At 35.4% G+C, this 18,074-nt stretch overlaps 2 protein-coding genes across 2 annotated transcripts in view; one reads left to right on the forward strand and one right to left on the reverse strand.

The window, feature by feature from the left end:
• Sdc (Syndecan) overlaps positions 1–6,037 on the forward strand; it is a 70,787-nt gene extending 64,750 nt beyond the window's left edge. The window contains exons 4-5 of the mRNA XM_071779851.1: positions 210–381; positions 623–6,037. Coding sequence (XP_071635952.1) covers positions 210–381; positions 623–804 — 354 coding nt within the window. The 3' untranslated portion in view covers positions 805–6,037. The remainder of the gene's footprint in view (positions 1–209; positions 382–622) is intronic.
• Positions 6,038–6,473: 436 nt separating this feature from the next.
• On the reverse strand, positions 6,474–16,728 carry LOC139813951 (acyl-coenzyme A oxidase 1). The gene is made up of 11 exons (XM_071779850.1): positions 16,378–16,728; positions 11,115–11,274; positions 10,661–10,829; positions 10,420–10,543; positions 10,226–10,345; positions 9,997–10,112; positions 9,728–9,897; positions 9,106–9,268; positions 8,632–8,975; positions 8,253–8,508; positions 6,474–8,160 (listed from the first exon to the last, which is right to left on the reverse strand). Exons 1-11 carry the CDS (start codon positions 16,493–16,495, stop codon positions 7,900–7,902), a joined length of 2,001 nt encoding a protein of 666 aa, XP_071635951.1. The 5' UTR covers positions 16,496–16,728; the 3' UTR covers positions 6,474–7,899.
• Positions 16,729–18,074: the final 1,346 nt, after the last annotated feature.

An 18,074-nucleotide genomic window follows, 5' to 3' on the forward strand; every position in this document is an offset into this window, starting at 1 on the left:
ATCATATTCTCGAGACGTTTTACGATATTGCGCTTGATATTTTTTGCACAGACGTGCAATCTAATTTGTCCGATTAGAGTGCTGACGCGACATTTGCCGCTCGGAACGGATTACTTACATTTTTGTTCGACGACCCGCGTGCTCCTTCTCGTTCACAAGGGATCGCGAATTAAACAGATTAAAGTGATCGAGCCGTATCCAATTTCCAGACGACCATTGACACCGCGAACCGACCCGGCAACGAGGTCAACGTAATCGAGCCCTCAGGCACGGAAGACGATCACGCTGACAACACCGACGACATCCACGAGGTCTATATCATGAATCCGAAACCCGGGGATCGAGCTAGCTCGTTCTTTGCGCAGCCAGGCGTACTAGCCGGTGAGTGTAAAGCTGACAAAGCTTTCCGTCGAACTCGGCCAAGTGTATCAAGAGGGTCGAAATCAGATCTCGTGTCTCTTCGTTCGAATGTGCGTCTCGATCATGTTCGGTCATGTTCCGCGTCTTTACAGAGGCGACGTGATTATTATTAACGCACGTATCGATCGAAGACTATAGCTCTTCGCAAGGTAGGCTCCGTCCGAAAATAAATCTAAGATACATATCTCGATTGTGCTTCCAGCTGTGATCGGCGGCGCGGTGGTGGGCCTCCTCTGCGCGATACTAGTGGTCATGTTTATCGTGTACCGGATGCGCAAGAAGGACGAGGGTTCGTACGCCCTGGACGAGCCGAGGAGATCGCCCGCGGCGCAAGCCTTCCCCAAGCCGGGCGCGCCTCATCACAATCGGGAGTTCTACGCTTGAGGCGACGGCGGCGCGATGGCGACTTCGCCGATTCCTCTCGCGATCTCACGATGCCGAGCCGAGTAAAGACCCACCGACGATCAACGCCCGCCTTTTCGGAATCCCGCTGGTCGATGGTGAAACAATTACTACGGCATACCGTATGGCACGCGCTCATAGACTCTCCCAAAACGCAAAGTTTTACTCGAGGAACGTCGCTCAGAACGTCGGCCGATTCTCGATTACACGGATCCCGCCCCCCTCCTCCCCCGATCGGTCCTCCCGATGTATCTCCCTTGTTCTTAGCTTTAAAACGACCGTTATAACATATCCTTACTTAATTACCAGGATTCTTTCCCGTTTCCCTCGGAAGGTAATTTTTTACGATTCTCCCGAGCTTTCCCTATGATTTTCAGCTCGACGCGAATCCGAGCCGCGACAACGACGTTCGCGCGCACGGCTTCTCGGTCGCCCGAATTCATCTTCACTTTAGGAAACTGTATTTTCTTACACGCTGTATTTCATCGTGTTTAAAGAAAGATGTACGCGAGTAAAGGAGACAGAGAAGACGAATTCGCGGCTCTCGGTCGATAGACCGTTCACCGAACGCTGAAAACTTTTTCAACTTGACGCTCCGGTTTGCCCTTTGCAACACCCTGTACAGAGTTTCCTTTCCGTCGCCCTGATTAAAGAATCGTATTCGCTGATCTCCGAAAAGATTCTCTTCGGAGTGTAATCATCCCGGCTGGTGACTGAAGTGACGGACAATGAACGACGAGACTACGGCTCTTGCATATATCCCGTCGAGACACCGTCGGCGAGGTTGCACCAATTCCAAGATGCATTTACAAGCGTATTTAGAGAGCGTATATATATTATATATATATATATTTACGTGTATGTATACGTATATACATGTACAGGACTGAGAGCGTGAAAATTCGTGGGCGATAAACGCCGCTGCTATGTCGTTAATCATTCTGTCTCCCGGTGGAAGGAGGGAAGGGAAAAAGGATCGTTGCGGCGTCGTGATTTCTCTCCGACAGTAAGAGCAGCGAGGAGTTAAGCTGCAACCTCGTTCGCGCGTCGCTGCTATTACTTTTTTTATATATTTTTTTTTAAGAAATTATAATAATTACTTTTTTGATAAGAGCGTTTAATGCTGAATTTGACAAAAGTTTGGATCTTTTATTGCGCGTTCGTATTCCAATAGAGGCGAAAACGGCGGGACTCGTCGACCATATTGATCGATTGCAGAGAGGATAAAAAGGGCGCCTATATTAAGAATATGTGTTAAGCATTAATCGTAGCGCGATCACATCGACCCACATTACATGTGAGGAAAACACAAAAAGATATTTTACGACGATGCATTTCTGGAAATTATACGTTGCACAAAATCGTTTAGAATTTATTTGGTCGATCGGTCGCCAGTACTGTACATATCGTTATAAAAAATTATAACGCGATTATTTCTGAAACATATATAAGATTATAATGAGGAATAGGATAGGACCAGTATACGAGCATTAATCAATGCTACAACAAATTTAAATTATATCCAGCTTTATTGAATTATTGACGTTTCGTACCATACCCGGACTTCATCAGAATTGTCAAATAAGCGAATAATTAATTACTAACATATAGGGGTCAAAACGCAATTAACTAAACATGGAGACGTACCGCAATCACAAAGTCAAAAACTTAACATTATAGAACACTTTCTTCTCAAGTCAGTCATGCTCCTTTGATATATTGTATATAAGTATGAGTGTATGTCTTATTCTTACATCGGTTTTATTCGAGCTTATAAATTTTTAATATTTATAAGATGTATGCGCGAGATCGTTATAGGGATCGTTACAGTACGCGCTATCTCCTTATTATTTTTTTTTATAAAAAAGTTGTTTTTCCTCTTGCTTCAGAGTCACGATGGTATTTTTCGAATTAATCGGGGCTTTCATCATTGCCCTAACAATTCCATATATATATCATAAATACGTAAGTTTTAATTTCTCGAAAAAGAGAAATGTATTTAAGGTACATTTCTCTTTTTCCAGAAATTAAAACGTACGTATTTATAATATATATATATGGAATTGTTAGGGCAATGATGAAAGCCTCGATTGATTCGACAAGTACCATCGTGAATCTGAAGCAAGAGAAAAAACATAAAAAAAATAATAAGGAGATAGCGTACTGTCGACGCTCCCTATAACGATCTCGCGCATAGATCTTATAAATAAAAAAATTTATAACCTCAAATAAAACAAGAGCGAAAATAAAACCGATGTAAGAATGCGTTTTGACCCCTATATGTTAGTAATTAATTATTCGCTTAATTGAATATTCTGATAAAGTCCGAGTATGGTACGAAACGTCAATAATTCAATAAATCTGGATATAATTTAAATTTGTTGTAACATCGATTAATGCTCGTATACTGGTCCTATTCCTCATTATAGCCTTTGCTTCAAACGAGCGGAAAATAATATTTTTATCATATATAAGATTTTATACATATTTTCTCTGCGCAGCTTCTCTCTTCATTTCATTGTATCCTAGAACGTTGGAAGCTAAACAGTTATCACGAACTCGTGGATAACTATCCAGTTATCTTTCGATTCTTTTCGATTGATTTCTAATGCTGGCATGTTTCTTGCACGAGATAAATGTATCTCAAATTTTTAAGATAAGACTCGATGGTAATTGAAAACGTATACAAACTCGCAGTTTGGATCATTTTATCGCTTAGATAACTGCTTCGTATAAATCGTGTTTAATATATCGAGAATTTATGTATAAATACTGAAACTCCCGATAATTGTGAATATCATGTTTTACACATTCGCCAGGCATTTAGTAATTTTTATTAGAATCCTTCTGCTGTACGAATCGTCAAGTTGCAATTAACGCATTTAGCAAATAAAGTAAATTCTCAGTTAGCGTGCCATATCTTTTTGAAACGCGAACCGGCAGCCATGCGTGCGTGTCGCCAATACCGCGATCGACGTTCCATATTCCAGACCGTATTCCTTCAGAAATAAAATGCAGCTCTTAAAACGTGGAGGAATTCCTTTGTAAAGACTAAATATTTTTCATTTTTCTGATGCTTTCTCTCTCTCGAGAGAGAGAGAGAGAGAGAGCCTCGGACGAGCAGAAATAGCTCGTGGGGTCCACTGAATCATGTTTGCATATGGCAATGGGACGTCCACACCCTCCTTCCACCCATAAGATAAAACATCCCACTTTTATTACCTGAATCGACTCTGATAAAAGTTCTTAATATATCCGTCTGGGGTTTATCTTGTCTTAGAGATTCTAACGACGAGAAGTCGTGTGTTGCCATAAAGTGAAAGACGAAACGCTGCGTTTGACAGGTATAATTACCCCGAACGACACGAAGAAAAAAAAAGAAATACGTGGTTCCTTCTTGCCCCAAGAGTGGTACGATAGCGCGCACGCCTTAGCACGACAGAAATGATGCCATAATGCTGTATTAGAAAGCGAAAGGGAACACGCGAAAAGCGATACAAATGCGTATATTCGTTCGTATCGGAATTTTTTCCCACGGTGACATTCGTCGCGCGATCGATCCGCATCGCGGAGTCCACCTATATTTGTTAACGTTTTTTTCCCCTCTACGCGGTATCTCCTTGGCCGTGTTTCGCCCTTCCGTCGTCCCCGTTTATTTTTCGTAATTTTGTTACGATCCTGCACCGATCCTTGAATCTCTCTCTTTTTTTCTTCTGTTCTGACAGTACGTGAGCGTCGTCTTTTCGCAGAATCCGATCCGTCGCGGAAAATCGGACACGTTGGAGTAATTAAAAGTATATATCATGCCGATACTGCCATATATACTACGTAAGGAACAGCAATTTGGTACGAAACTCTCACGAATCCGCCTTATAGTCACGTTGTTTGCCATCTCACGGCACTCTCGACCTCCATCATCCTTCAAGTTTTTGATCCTTCCGTTTCTCTTCAGCTGAGATTCTCTTAGGTCCGAATGTGCCGATCACGATTACTACTATGAAAAATGTATAGAGTCTACTAAACGCCTTATTTATTTTATTATCGAGAATAATGTAGCTGCCGCTCATCCGCGGCAAATTTATCACTTCGATTTATCCTCGTTGAACATGCGCCATGTTGTTTTGACAAAAAAAGGACAATTCTGCGGCATATCATGACATAATTTTATTGACTTGCATTTTTAATCGATCGCAAATTTACTTGTACGTGAACGAAGCTTCGAGATTTGTTTGTGCTTTTAAACGACTCAATTTTACTAAATTTAATGAATTCTCTTTCACAGAATCTCTTTTAGTGTATCTAAGTTTGAAATGTTACACATAGGAAATCAATAAGAATAATAACGATAAGAACATTAGTAACGATAGTTAGATATAATGCCGATTATGATCAAAGAAATACCCGTATTCTCCCTTTCATAACTTATTAAGTCGGTATATTATTTTCGTTTTAATTTTCATCTTTTCTAATGTGGATCGATTAGATTCCTCCAGTACTTCACACGATTCTTTAATCATACTATAACTTTTTAAAAATACAGTGTTATGAAAAATGCTTTTATCTATCTATCTATAATGTTCCTGTTTTTTTTTTCTTTGTCATCTTTTTAATCTCCCTCTCTTTCTTGGAAACCTTCGTCTCGTGTGAAGTAAACGAGGAAAGACCTAGAAATTGGGGGCTCGTAACCTTTATTAATAATCACACGATATAGATGAAATTGTTCGGTAGATAGTAATTAATTGACCTCGTGGTGTCGCTTGCCTTAGCTTTTGCTAGCTTACGCTCTACCACGCGGCCAATTAACGTCTGAGAGAAATTAAGCGAAGAGGAGAAGAAAAATAATAATTGTAATGAAATCATATTTTATAAGAAGACGTAATTCCGTAAGAACACTATAGCAATGAAAAGTCTGTCTAATACTAGGCAAAAAAGCCCATAGGCCAGGTGGACGAATGAAAATAATTTTAAAAGTGGATTAATATTTAATAATAACGATAATATTAACAATGTTATTTTTTAAGTGTAAGTACTGTCATCCCATCGCTCCTCTTTCCTTCTTCCTTCTCCCGTTCCTCCTCCTTCTCTTCGTCCTTTTCCTATTGTTCCCTAACTGGTCTATATTACATATATGTGTATATATCCGTCTATGCACGAACCCACAAAATACGTATATACATGTATATGTACTTATATATAAATATATAGATATATTATACTCGCTCGCGCAACTGCGATAAAACGCCATTTGTTTCGGTTTTTTCTCACTAAAGTGTTTTATATATCATTCTCCCACGTTTTCCTTCTGAAAGTTAAAACTCAACTTCCTACCACCGTACGTATATAATCGTAATAATGACGGGCCAGCAAGACACGAGCAGCTTCTTACCGAATGCAAAAGATAGGATATCCATGTTATCGCTGTTGCGGACATCAAAGTAATTATTACGTTATTCTTAATTAACGGGAATTAATAATTGCATTATATTAGTATAATAACAAACAATAATGTATGTCGTCGCTCCTATTCTGTAAATAAATACTATACCGTCTAAGGAAACGCGTTGGAAACTTCTTTGAGATACGAAAAACATCTCTTCCAGTTCATACAATGTTGCGTGGAGTTCAGGAAATCGTAAAACCGTACACCGGAATAACGAAGAAAGATTATTTGCACTTTATTTATGTATATCAAAATATAATATGTATTCGTACCTTCGAGTTACATGAAATTACCGCGATATAACATTCTCAAAGGTAAATCTGTAAATACATACTAGGACATCTAACCGTAAAAATTACATTTTTCTTTTATTAATATTATCATTTGCAAAACAATACTTCGCATGTGTCCTCCCATTTCACATATACAATATTTATATTTCATAAAATATCACTCTCTATCAAAAATATCAATCTTTTTTTTTTTTTTTTTTTTAAGGATTGATTTATGAACGTAGAAAATACTTTATACATAATGCATAAAACAATGTATTAATACAGATGCCGATAAATGTATAATAGACAAATACATTTCCATCAATTTCGTACTTCTGTTAAATTACGTCTTATAAAAATGTCTTTTAAGAGACAAACGTTTTATGGAATACTAATGAATACAGGATGATTCTTAATTGTGTATCAATGCTTCAGGCAGTGAATTTAAAAGTTTCAATGAAAATAAGTCGTTTAAGCTTTATTTTCTCAATTACAATAAATCAAAGGGAATTTTCAAAGTATGTGCGTGTACTCGAAAAATGAAGCCTAAACAATTTATATTTATATATTCTTTATTTTTTTTCTAAATTCATCCCTGAAGCATTGATAGAATTACGACATGCAAGAAACATCCTGTATATGTGTGCGTTTCCATATAATACCAATATATAATATATTGTACGAATTATTTATATTATTATTATAAAAAAGTGAACAAAACGTTTTTGTAATACTTAAAGTTTCTGTTTTTTCACTACAGTTATATAGAATTGATATGTAAACTTTCTTTGCAATATGCATAAAAAAATTAGTTTTTTATGTACTGTCTCTCGTTTAATTATGTACTCTCGTTTAATAATATGAATTGCTAAAATATGCTAGAAGCGATTTTTTTTACATCTTAATCTGCATTTAGATATAATTTTATCTAAATATACATTTCCAACAAAAATAGGTCTTGTGAAAATTGATTTAATTTACAACTATTTATCAATCCACGAACCAAAAAAGGTTTTGTATATTTCATCAATCCCTTATTATTAAGTGTGTAGCACATAAAAAAATTAATTTATTTTGATTTATATTGTAAGAAAAATATTCTTAAAAATGATTTTTTTAAATCATGATATCTTGACATTATAATTCAATATAACTGCTATGAGAAAAGAGATGCTTTAAAGTTACCACAAATTTACTGCAGCATTTGCAATTATTATGATTATTAACATGTCCCGGAAATTTTACAAGATAACTCCCTTTTAACAGTGTTGACAGATTTGCCATGCAAATTTATTGAAATGTTAAAATGGTCTCTTATCTATATTAGAACTTGTTGACTATTTTATGATAACCATAATATGACTATAAATTACTTTTAAGGAAAGGCTTGAGGTATTTATGGAAGGATTGATTGACACTCTCCTGATTTAAAGGACTTTTCATCGCTTCATCAAAGAGACGCTGATACACATTGCCGTCATATGCGCCAAGCGCGGATGAGAGGATCTCGTCGCGAATATCAAATCCATCGACGATACCGACAGCATTTGGGCGGATTGCAGCGAGCATCTCTTCGAAGCGCGTTTGGAGCGCCGGAACATCTTCGTTATTTAGACAGGAAAACTGTTACAAAATGCATCGTGTTAATGAAGTGACTTGATACTTATCAAAATTATGATGGTAATTTTAATTTTAAACAAGCATGTGGTACTAACGCGAAGAAAATCTCCGAGGCGTTGCAGTACCCAATATATCGAGTACAATTCACAAAGCTGCATTAAAACTTCGCGAAGCTGCTTGGACGCGGATGTCAATCCTCTGACATTCTCAGCGAATCGCATCACTAGGAAAGCTCGACAATGCGATTCTGCGCAATGCGCTAATTCAATGCTAGTTTGATTCCACGCTTCTTCTGGTGACGCACCACTACGTATTCTACGGTCCATGTTTTCCGTCGCCAGACGAATTTTACTATAAAAACATTTATAAATTATAGATTGCGATGATGTTGCAATGCTCCGTTTTGCGATCATTACCAAGTTTTTATATGTAAATATCGATTTTCTTTGTGCATATATGTATATATATATTTACCCTGCGGCAACTGCTTGATGCGCTTGCACAATACACGTTAAAGTATTTTTCCAAGGACGCTGTTTTACTCCACGTGAAAGAACAACTAAATATTCGACAGTCGGAGGTAGCGGTTCACCGCCAACAGCTTGTCTCCAAGCTTTCACCAGATATCTAGCCGTTTGCAATAGCAGAACTGTGTTTTCGCCTTCGTAAGTGCAAGTAGCAGTCACTAAACCATAAATTGCCGGTAAGTTGCTCGCATCCATATAACCGTGTCCACCACACGCCAATCGTAATTGCTCAATGCCAGTAGCTCCGTCTGATGATGCAACTGCCTTTAGACAACATGCCAGCGCGTGCAGCTGAAAAATATAATTTTATTTTTCTAATAATAACGAAAATTATTGAATTCTAAATCAATCTTTTTATTACACGAAATTTAAGACAGCAATTATACAATTTCTATTTTTATAATAATGTATTTTAGCATACCTCAGGTAGTCTCTCTAGCTCTCCCTGATCTAATTCAGCTGTCACATTATTATACATCTCCCAAATCCATTCGGCACACATTCGAAATGCGAAACATGCAGCAAGATTGGGAAACAATTTGTATTGTTGCGTAACATAATTCATAATTTGCGATTCGGGCTCACTGGAATAAATTGAAAACATTTTAAAGTTACATTAAGATATACTTTCATGAAAAATTATTCCAACAAATCTATCACAGATAATAAAATGTACATGTATATTGGCATTTATATTGACTAACAGAAAAAGAAAGAAGAAAATGTATTCAAGATTACTATCAGAATTGTAAAAACAAAACAGTCTATAAACAAAATATATTCAAATTTAAGCTATTTGCCAAAGAGAGTCTGAATAATGAAATTATTAGTCTAATTACTATCCATCTTTAACCGACCTTCAGACTGAGCGAAAAACAAAAGATAGTAAAGCAAATCCAATACGACTTGTACGAAACTTTGTCTTCATTATGTGCTTCGAAATCAAGCAATACGTCAAAAAATGTAACAGCATAAAATAGCATAAAGATAAACTTTTTAAATTGATTACAGATTTTATTTTAATTTATTCTTGTATCACGTACTCGGGCTTTATCTGACTCTGACGTCTTACTGCGCTGTATCTAATAGCTATTGTCACCGCCTTCGACAGGTAGTTAGAAATATCGCGTACTAATACCACTCGAACGAACATCATTGTACCATAGGTCAGTTTATCACTAGGCGCTTTCACGTAAGTTCCATCCTCTAATACCTGAAAATATCGGATAATTAGACCTTTAAACTTCTCCATTAGACTTGTCATTAAATAACCAATCGTGAATGCCTCGCCTACTCTCTCTGTTCCTATTACCTGAGAATTTTTCATCAGCATGTGCTCACGCGGTATTCTAACGTTCTCAAAACCGAGAAAGCCATTATTAGTTGCATTCATTCCTAACTTGGTACCAATTTCCCCAATCTTTATACCTGAGAATGAAGGTGAATCTTTTAACATGAATCTTTTTTGTCGTTCGTAAACGCGATGAATTTAGCGAAAGATGTAAAGTTTACTTGTAAGATACGTTTATGATTTCACACACCTGGTAAAGGTTCATGAGTATTCTCGTCCCTAAGTTGCACAATAAAAGCATGGATACCTCTGCACTCTCCTTTCGTATATAATTGTGCGACGACAATCGCATAATTTGCCGTTTGACCCACTGAAAGTATTTTCTTTTCTATGAGCCTGAAGAGTGAGATTCGAATATATGTTATTTTGAACAAAAATACTTACAACCACCAGGCCACCACTTGTACGATGTCAAAGTCGGGCTATTTAATACAAATTCTCCGGTCTCAGGATCGTAAGTCGCGGTAGTTTCTAAACCTCTAATAAACGTGCCATGACCAAGCTCCGTCTAAAAACACATTTTTTATTATTCCAAAAATAAGTCAGAATTAAAGATATATATATATATATATATATATATATTGAAAATTATAAATCACAAGTTTGTGATTAGTAAGAAACATACTTGGGCATAAGTACCGATGAGATTACAGCTCCAAGCCCTGGATATCCAGTATCCTTGCTGTTCGACAGTGCCCTGTCCCATAATAGCTGGTATGAACATCACGTAGTGCAGTGTCAGCGGATTACCGTCCTTCAATATCGCCGAGCCTAACATGCCTCCTAAAATTTGTCTACAGAGCACCACAAATGCTTTTGTCAAATGACGCTTTTTTAGATTTTTTAAAATATTTTTCCTTGCATGGAATATTAAACTTTGAATGAAATTAAATATTATCTCGATTAATATATATAATATATTTATAAATAATATATTTATAAATAATAATCTTACTTGGAGAGAGAGTAAATGATATTTTTGTTATAAAACATTAAACTTGAAACATTATGTTTAATATACAGTTTCTTCATAGTGTAACGACATATAAAACATATTATTACGTGTTTAAATATCTTACGAGAAAACGTCCATGCCACCTTTCCCTGAGTCGTGTAATTGTTGCACTTTCTGTAATACTCGGCATCCTTTCATTATCGCATCCTCATAAATTTCCTTGTGACTCTTGTATTTTGCAGGAATTTTATCATGTAGAAGCGGATCGCTTAGAAAGAAGTTTTCTGCAAATAATATAAACTCGAATTACTATTTAAAAATTAATAAATTTTCATATTAACGAATGCAAATGAATTTTGATAACAACACGAGCTATGCAAATTCAATCAATACGCTAAATATAAATAATTAAATTAGATAATAGCTAAATAATCAGATTGAAGGTTGAATAAACGATTTTGAATGATCAAATCAAATTAAGGAGGTCGGTTGCTCAAATCAATGCGATAAGAATTACTTCTTTATGAAGGATATTCGTCTATGCCCTATGGGAATCTGTCGTCCATGCCAAAGTTGAACACAATTGCCTACATGGTTGTCAAGTAATTAATTATTGAAGTTATACTCTTATCTCTCTCTTATACACGGGCGACATAGCAAAAATGTTACGACACCTGTAATGTAACTCTCAAAAGTATATTAAAAATGATGAGAATTTAATGAAAATACCTAGGTACAAGTAATTCTTTACATATTTAGAAAGGACTTTTATGAAGACTGAAATGATTTCTCTACATAGTTATCAAGAAATTGTAAAAATAAAACAGCATATTGCCACAACGTGGATAATAATGTATTTAGATTTCAAATTGTACAAACAACGATTTAAAACCTTAAGAAACAGCTTATTAAAAATTCCACATATTTATTTACTAAAACTCATTTATTTCACGCGACGAAAACCCACCTATAGGCTTTTCCCTGCCTCGCCACCTGCCCCGCAACGTGATGGCAACCAACCTCCTTAAATCCTAAATGATTAAATTAAATTTCTTCATAAAGCCGTTTTTTCGTGTGACTATAGAGTATAGAAATAATTTCGAATTAAAATTTCTCGATAAACTAGGGTGCTGCTCTCTGAAGCTGATCTCTACACCGATGTCCCATCGAAAGTTGCACAACCAGTTTCCGATTCGACGAACTCGACATGAGCATTATAGAGATCTGCCCTTTGCGATCTTCTTGAATTATACAATCGTAAAATCATTGTCACAAATTATTGGACATATATACATTTCCTTTATCATTCGTGAATTAACGATTTGAATTACGTATTTGATAAATGCTAATTTATTTTTCATCCATTAGATTAACGGTTTTAGGGCAGCGTTTAATTAAAGATAACATTTGGAACGCATTTCTCCAATACATCGACATTAAAAGTTGTCTCGCTGTGGGCTTAAAATTAAAATGATCTCCGTCAACGAAAGACGATGCAAGAAATATTGCCACTTTCGAACGACTTGATCTAGTTGCCAGTGATATCGGAATAACAACTTCTTCCCGCAAGTCATCCGAGTATCTAGTATCTAGTCTATACGTGGAAATATGACGTTTCTATATAGGTATTTAATCTCGCGTGTTGAACATTGAACCGAGTAGCTGCGCATATATTTGTATGAAGGTGTTGTTCCGCATATATATTTATGGCTCTTATCAATTCATATAAAAAAACACGGTTTAACAGCTTTGCTCGATGTATCTTATCATAGATCTTAATTTTTTTTTACGTGATCAATTTTAATCTCAAGCAACATATTTTAGTATTATATAGTATTATATATATATTACATAATACTAAATACACGAATATTATCAATATATCAAATTAAAAAATGTGATAGTTTATTATCACAATAGTCATTTGACACTCTCTCTCTCTCTCTCTCTCTCTCTTTCTCTCTGTTCACGACAAAACATGATAAAATATTATCAGAATTAATTAGACAAATGACTGTCAATGAGGAAAAAAACTGATATTCTTATTTACATTTAAATGATATTCTTATTCTCACGTCTTTGTACAATACAAAACACTCGACAAACTGATTGACGACAACATTGCAATAATAATTCTTATCACTATTATACATTTTTACTGAAAACAATATTGAAGTAAATAATATTGCGTGCAGCCAACAAATGTTAACATGGCTACGTAAATAAATGACGTAAAAAATTAACATGCATGACTATGTAAATGACTCGTTAACACGGCTGAAAAATTATCTGATAGCCTTTAATTACAACTTACAAGACAATACGAAAACAGTTACGTGCGTTTACTTTGACGCAAGTAGCAAAAAAGAATACATAAAGATATTCACTACTATCTTAGATTGTGTGACATCAGAAGCGAGAAAATATGCAGTAAAATTCTTGCTAAATATATTAAAATGGAAATAAGTTTTAATAAAACAACACTTACAATCGATAGAACCGATTTGTAAAACTTACCAAAAACTCACTCTCCTTTTATTTCATTAATTCTTTAGGCTCCTGCTCACTCGCCGCTTCTATACTTGATTGATAACGTCAGAAGCGAGAAATCGCATGGCAAAAGTTTTTTCGGTTTTACGTTGAAATAAAAAAATATATCCATAAAACGCAACTGTAAACGATTCAGCATATTTGTATAAAATATAACCGAACACTTTCCTTTGGCTGTAATAATCACTAAATAGCCATAAAATTAACGTGACATGCATTCTATCTTTTTAACCTGTCTTCTTTCATTTTTCATCTTGACAGCTATTTATTCATTATTTATTAAAGCCAAAGAAAAGTGTTCGGTATATTCTACAAATATGCTGAATCGTTTACAATTGCGTTTTGTGGATATATCTCTTTTCTTATTTCTACGTAAAACTGCAAAAGTTTTTGGCATGCGATTTCTCACTTCTGATCAAAGAAGTCGATGAAAATTTAAGATCATATTCTGTATTCTTTTTCAAAGTTCGGGGCTAAATTTCGGATCGATTCACAATTTAGATAAAAAAGTTATCAATTTTGGAATATCCGAGTTTTATAGAAAAAAACGGTGCCTCCAGAACATCCGGCGGGGCAGGGGAAAGTCTATAGGTGTGTTTTCGTTGTGTGAAATAAACGAGTTTTTTTAGCAGATGAATAAGTGGAATAAATTTAATTAGCTGTTTCTTAAAGTTTTAAATTATTGTTTGTATAATTGAAACGCAAATACCACGTTGAAATATGGCAATATGCTGTTTTATTTTTACACGTTCTTGATAACCTTTGATTAGTTATATAAAGTCCTTTCTAAATATGTAAAAAATTATTTGCACCTATTTTCATTAAATTCTCACTCATTTTTAATATGCTTCCGAGAGTTACATTACAGATGTGTAACATTTTTGCTATATCGCCCGTGTATAAAGCCTTGTGTCCAGGTCCAGAGCTAGAAATGTCGCTCCGAGATCTCGGACGGAAAAACAATTAATCAATCACATTGGTCAATTGCCGAATTATTAAAATATAATTGGTCAATATTTATTGATTTAAGCAACCAACCTCCTTAATAACCATATATCTAAAAATAAATAATGCCTAACCAGAAACGAAATAAGCTAGTTCACAGCTAATGACAACTGTCAAATTAATAATATATAGAAATAAATATCATTTTATTCCGAAATAAAAAGATAAATTTTCGGTATATTTTACAAGGTCGGTTCTATCGAGTAAGTGTAAGTGTTGCTTTATAATTGAAACATATTTCCATTTTAATATATTTAGCGAGAATTTTTTTTTTATATATTTTCTCGCTTCTGACGTCACAATCTGAGATAGTATAATGGTGAGTGAACAGGAGCCTTAAGAATAAAAAACGTAAGCGAGCAAAAATTGGATCCCTTATTTCATAAATATATTTTATATCATATATTTTATATCAGGAGGCTAACTTGGCTGAGATGTACATTTATGCGTAAGACCGTAGTAAAGCGCGAACAAAGATTGTGGAGAACAAGATATTACAATAATTGCAGGGAGAAGAAGAATGATGAGAAAAAAAGTTCTTGCCGATGACGAAGCATATTTATAGGTGTTTTCTCACGTTTACACGACATATTCGCTAACGTCCGATTATCGTATCTATCATATTTGCAAACGTAAATATATTTTTGAGTTGTGATAAAAAGTAAATGCAAAATTATGACGTACTTAATTGTCCGAAGAAATGAAGACGGGAGTCTTGAAGAAATTTTTGCCGATGGCATTAGCTTGCCAGATCTATTTCTAATGTTTTATATAATTACGTAATTATTTATCTTATAATCACGTCAAGTATCGAATATGCTTGGAGATATTTGTAACAGCACATGTGGCAGAATACGTCTTTATAAAACAATTATAAAAATTTATAATTGTTATATAAAAACTGTTATTAATATTATTAGAAAGAATATTATCACGCATGCACTCTGAGAAACAAATATTTAGATCCAAAAAAATATTTATTTATAATTAAATATTTTTATTTAAATTAAGTAAAAATATCTAATTCTAAATAAATATGTGTATTATATTAAGTAAATAAGCTCTTGGCCACAATCTAAATAAATAATTTTTTTTATCAAAATATTTTTTTTTCAGTGTGAAAATACATTGAAAAAGTATAATGCCTATATTCAATTGCGAGAAATCGAACGAGTGCTCGGTAAGGTATAAACTTTTGCGCCTTTCACACTTTTACCTACTAATTCCTAGGAAACCATAGAAAGTTGTACACGCCTTTCTATCCATAAAAAAATCCATCATAAACGGAGTAGTTTTTAAAAGAGAATTATTCCTCGTAATTTACGATAACAACGTTCCTTCCTGTTTCGTTTCAAGATAAAATTGACCGCTGTTCAGTTACATCCAGTTACAATCAAGTTACATGTTTATCCTTCTTGCTTTTTCCTGTGGTAAATAAAAAATGCGTCGGGACAAGTAACGCGCACAACAAAGTAACATATCAACGCGAGAATAAATGTAACATGAATCCAACTTCTACGAGATAAATAGACGCGAGGCGGGAGTTAATTGATACGTAAGATCCAGCTCCCTTATCACGAAGTGAGTAATAGTTGATAAACAGAAAAACAGAGCGATTGAGTTGGGCGTTGACATTTCGCGCAGCTTCTCGCGGCAGAGGGAAGAGGCGAGAGAGAGAGAGAGAGAGAGAGAGAGAGAGAGAGAGAGAGAGAGAGAGCGCAGTGAGTCCTTGCTTTGCTCCACGTTCCACGCTCCACGCTGATGTGAGCTAAGCGCATGATGACCGCAACCGCAACGTCCGCAACGCGCGTGCGAATTAAATGACAACGAACCTAGCTCGCGCCGATGCGACGTCTTCTCCGCGCCGCCGTCCCAGAAACCCGTCAGCTCCATGGGATCGAAGCTGCATCTCTCGCGCTCGCGCCGCAGATCCGCGTTGATCGTCACCATCGTTCGCTAGTTGAGACCGGAGGGAAGAGCTTGTCACCACGTTCCAGAGCATCTGCCGAGTAACGACCGAGTGTTGTTGGCCGCGATCTGCCCAGTTGCCCACTGCTACGTACCGGCCGATTCTCCTACGCGATCACGTCGTCGTAACTCGCAATCAGAATTGATGACAGATGCACCACCACTACCACCACGCACCACTGGCCGCCACTGGTCGCCACTGGACCACTGGAGCGTATGCCGTATCAGAGAGAAACCTGAGAGAGGCCATCCCGGCCTTTTTCGTGTGTTGCTGTGTTGCATTTTCCGACGCGCCGCCTGAGAAAGTGCAACTCAACTACGTCGTATCGCTCGGTAACCGCACATGGTTTGCGTCCGTGCTAATGGTTCGTGTCCGAACTAGCCAACTGGAGGGGATATTCTGGCCGCGGCGGCCGCGCTTCCATCTTGCTTATTCCAATTAATAACGAATTACGATAATTAAAATTACAAAATTATGGATCTTTGATCGCGTATAAATAAGCTGGGTTTAATCAACCAAATCTTAAAAAATTATATATGAAATAGGGGTAGAAAAGACTGAGAAATATAATAAAATTAGAAATAGATCGATATCTTCAAATTTGCGGAAGTTAGAGTAAACACGGACATCAAATCTGCACATACACATATATACGTACGGACATGCGATTTTAATGCAATATTTCGACATTTTAGAATACTCTGAACATATTAACTTCCGCAAATTTGGAGATATCTATCTATTTTTAATTTTATTATATTTTTCAGTTTTTTCTACTCCTATTTCATATATAATTCTTTTAAATTCGGTTGATTAGACTTAACTTTATATGCGATCAAAATTATGGATCTTTGGCGCTCCTTTGCCTCGCGAAACACTCCTCTACCTCGCGAGGAGCTCCGCTACTTAGCATATATAAGAATTATATATGAAATAGGGGTAGAAAAGACTGAAATATATAATTCATATATAATTCTTTTAAATTCGGTTGCTAGCGCTTTATATTGTTATGAAGGAATTATTAATTATATTGTCGCAGCTTTCTCTTTTCAGGTAAATTAGAAATTGACCTTTGATACAATTATTCATTGGAAATTATTTTTATCTATAAATTATAATATATATAAAGATATAATTATATTTAATATTGACTTTTAGAATGCAACGTCTTTGGTCTATCATATGGAAATATTGGGTTGCTTAGAGTTTAAAATATATAACTTATTAACACAGTCAAGTGTTTGTCCTTATCGTTGCAACAATATTATCAAAATGATAAAAGATTTAAGGTCATTGTATGCACTGAAGAAATATTATAAGATTAATATTTCTTTGAAAGATTATCACACGCAAAAGTTACTTGTGTTGCAAAACTATATCTCAAAATTTTTAAGTAAAAATTTTAATTTAATTTTTGTAACTTGATGCAATATACATATACTTGTTAAAAATACAATTTACATATGATCATTTAATAGATATGAAGGAAAACGATTGGACAATTACGCACAAGACAGTTATTAAAGTTGCTGAACTGCTAGGATTAGAAAAGTCATATGC

Source organism: Temnothorax longispinosus, chromosome 5 (assembly GCF_030848805.1).
Source record: "Temnothorax longispinosus isolate EJ_2023e chromosome 5, Tlon_JGU_v1, whole genome shotgun sequence".
Lineage (NCBI taxonomy): Eukaryota > Metazoa > Arthropoda > Insecta > Hymenoptera > Formicidae > Temnothorax > Temnothorax longispinosus.

What these genes read in the sequence shown, in the direction of transcription:
- LOC139813951 (XM_071779850.1), bottom strand. Translation starts at nt 16,495, where the DNA reads ATGGTGACGATCAACGCGGATCTGCGGCGCGAGCGCGAGAGATGCAGC. An exon ending in TCATCGGTACTTATGCCCAA is followed by an intron (nt 10,544 to 10,660) that starts GTATGTTTCTTA and finishes ATGTGTTTTTAG; the next exon opens with ACGGAGCTTGGTCATGGCAC. An exon ending in TGCTGATGAAAAATTCTCAG is followed by an intron (nt 9,898 to 9,996) that starts GTAATAGGAACA and finishes CGATATTTTCAG; the next exon opens with GTATTAGAGGATGGAACTTA.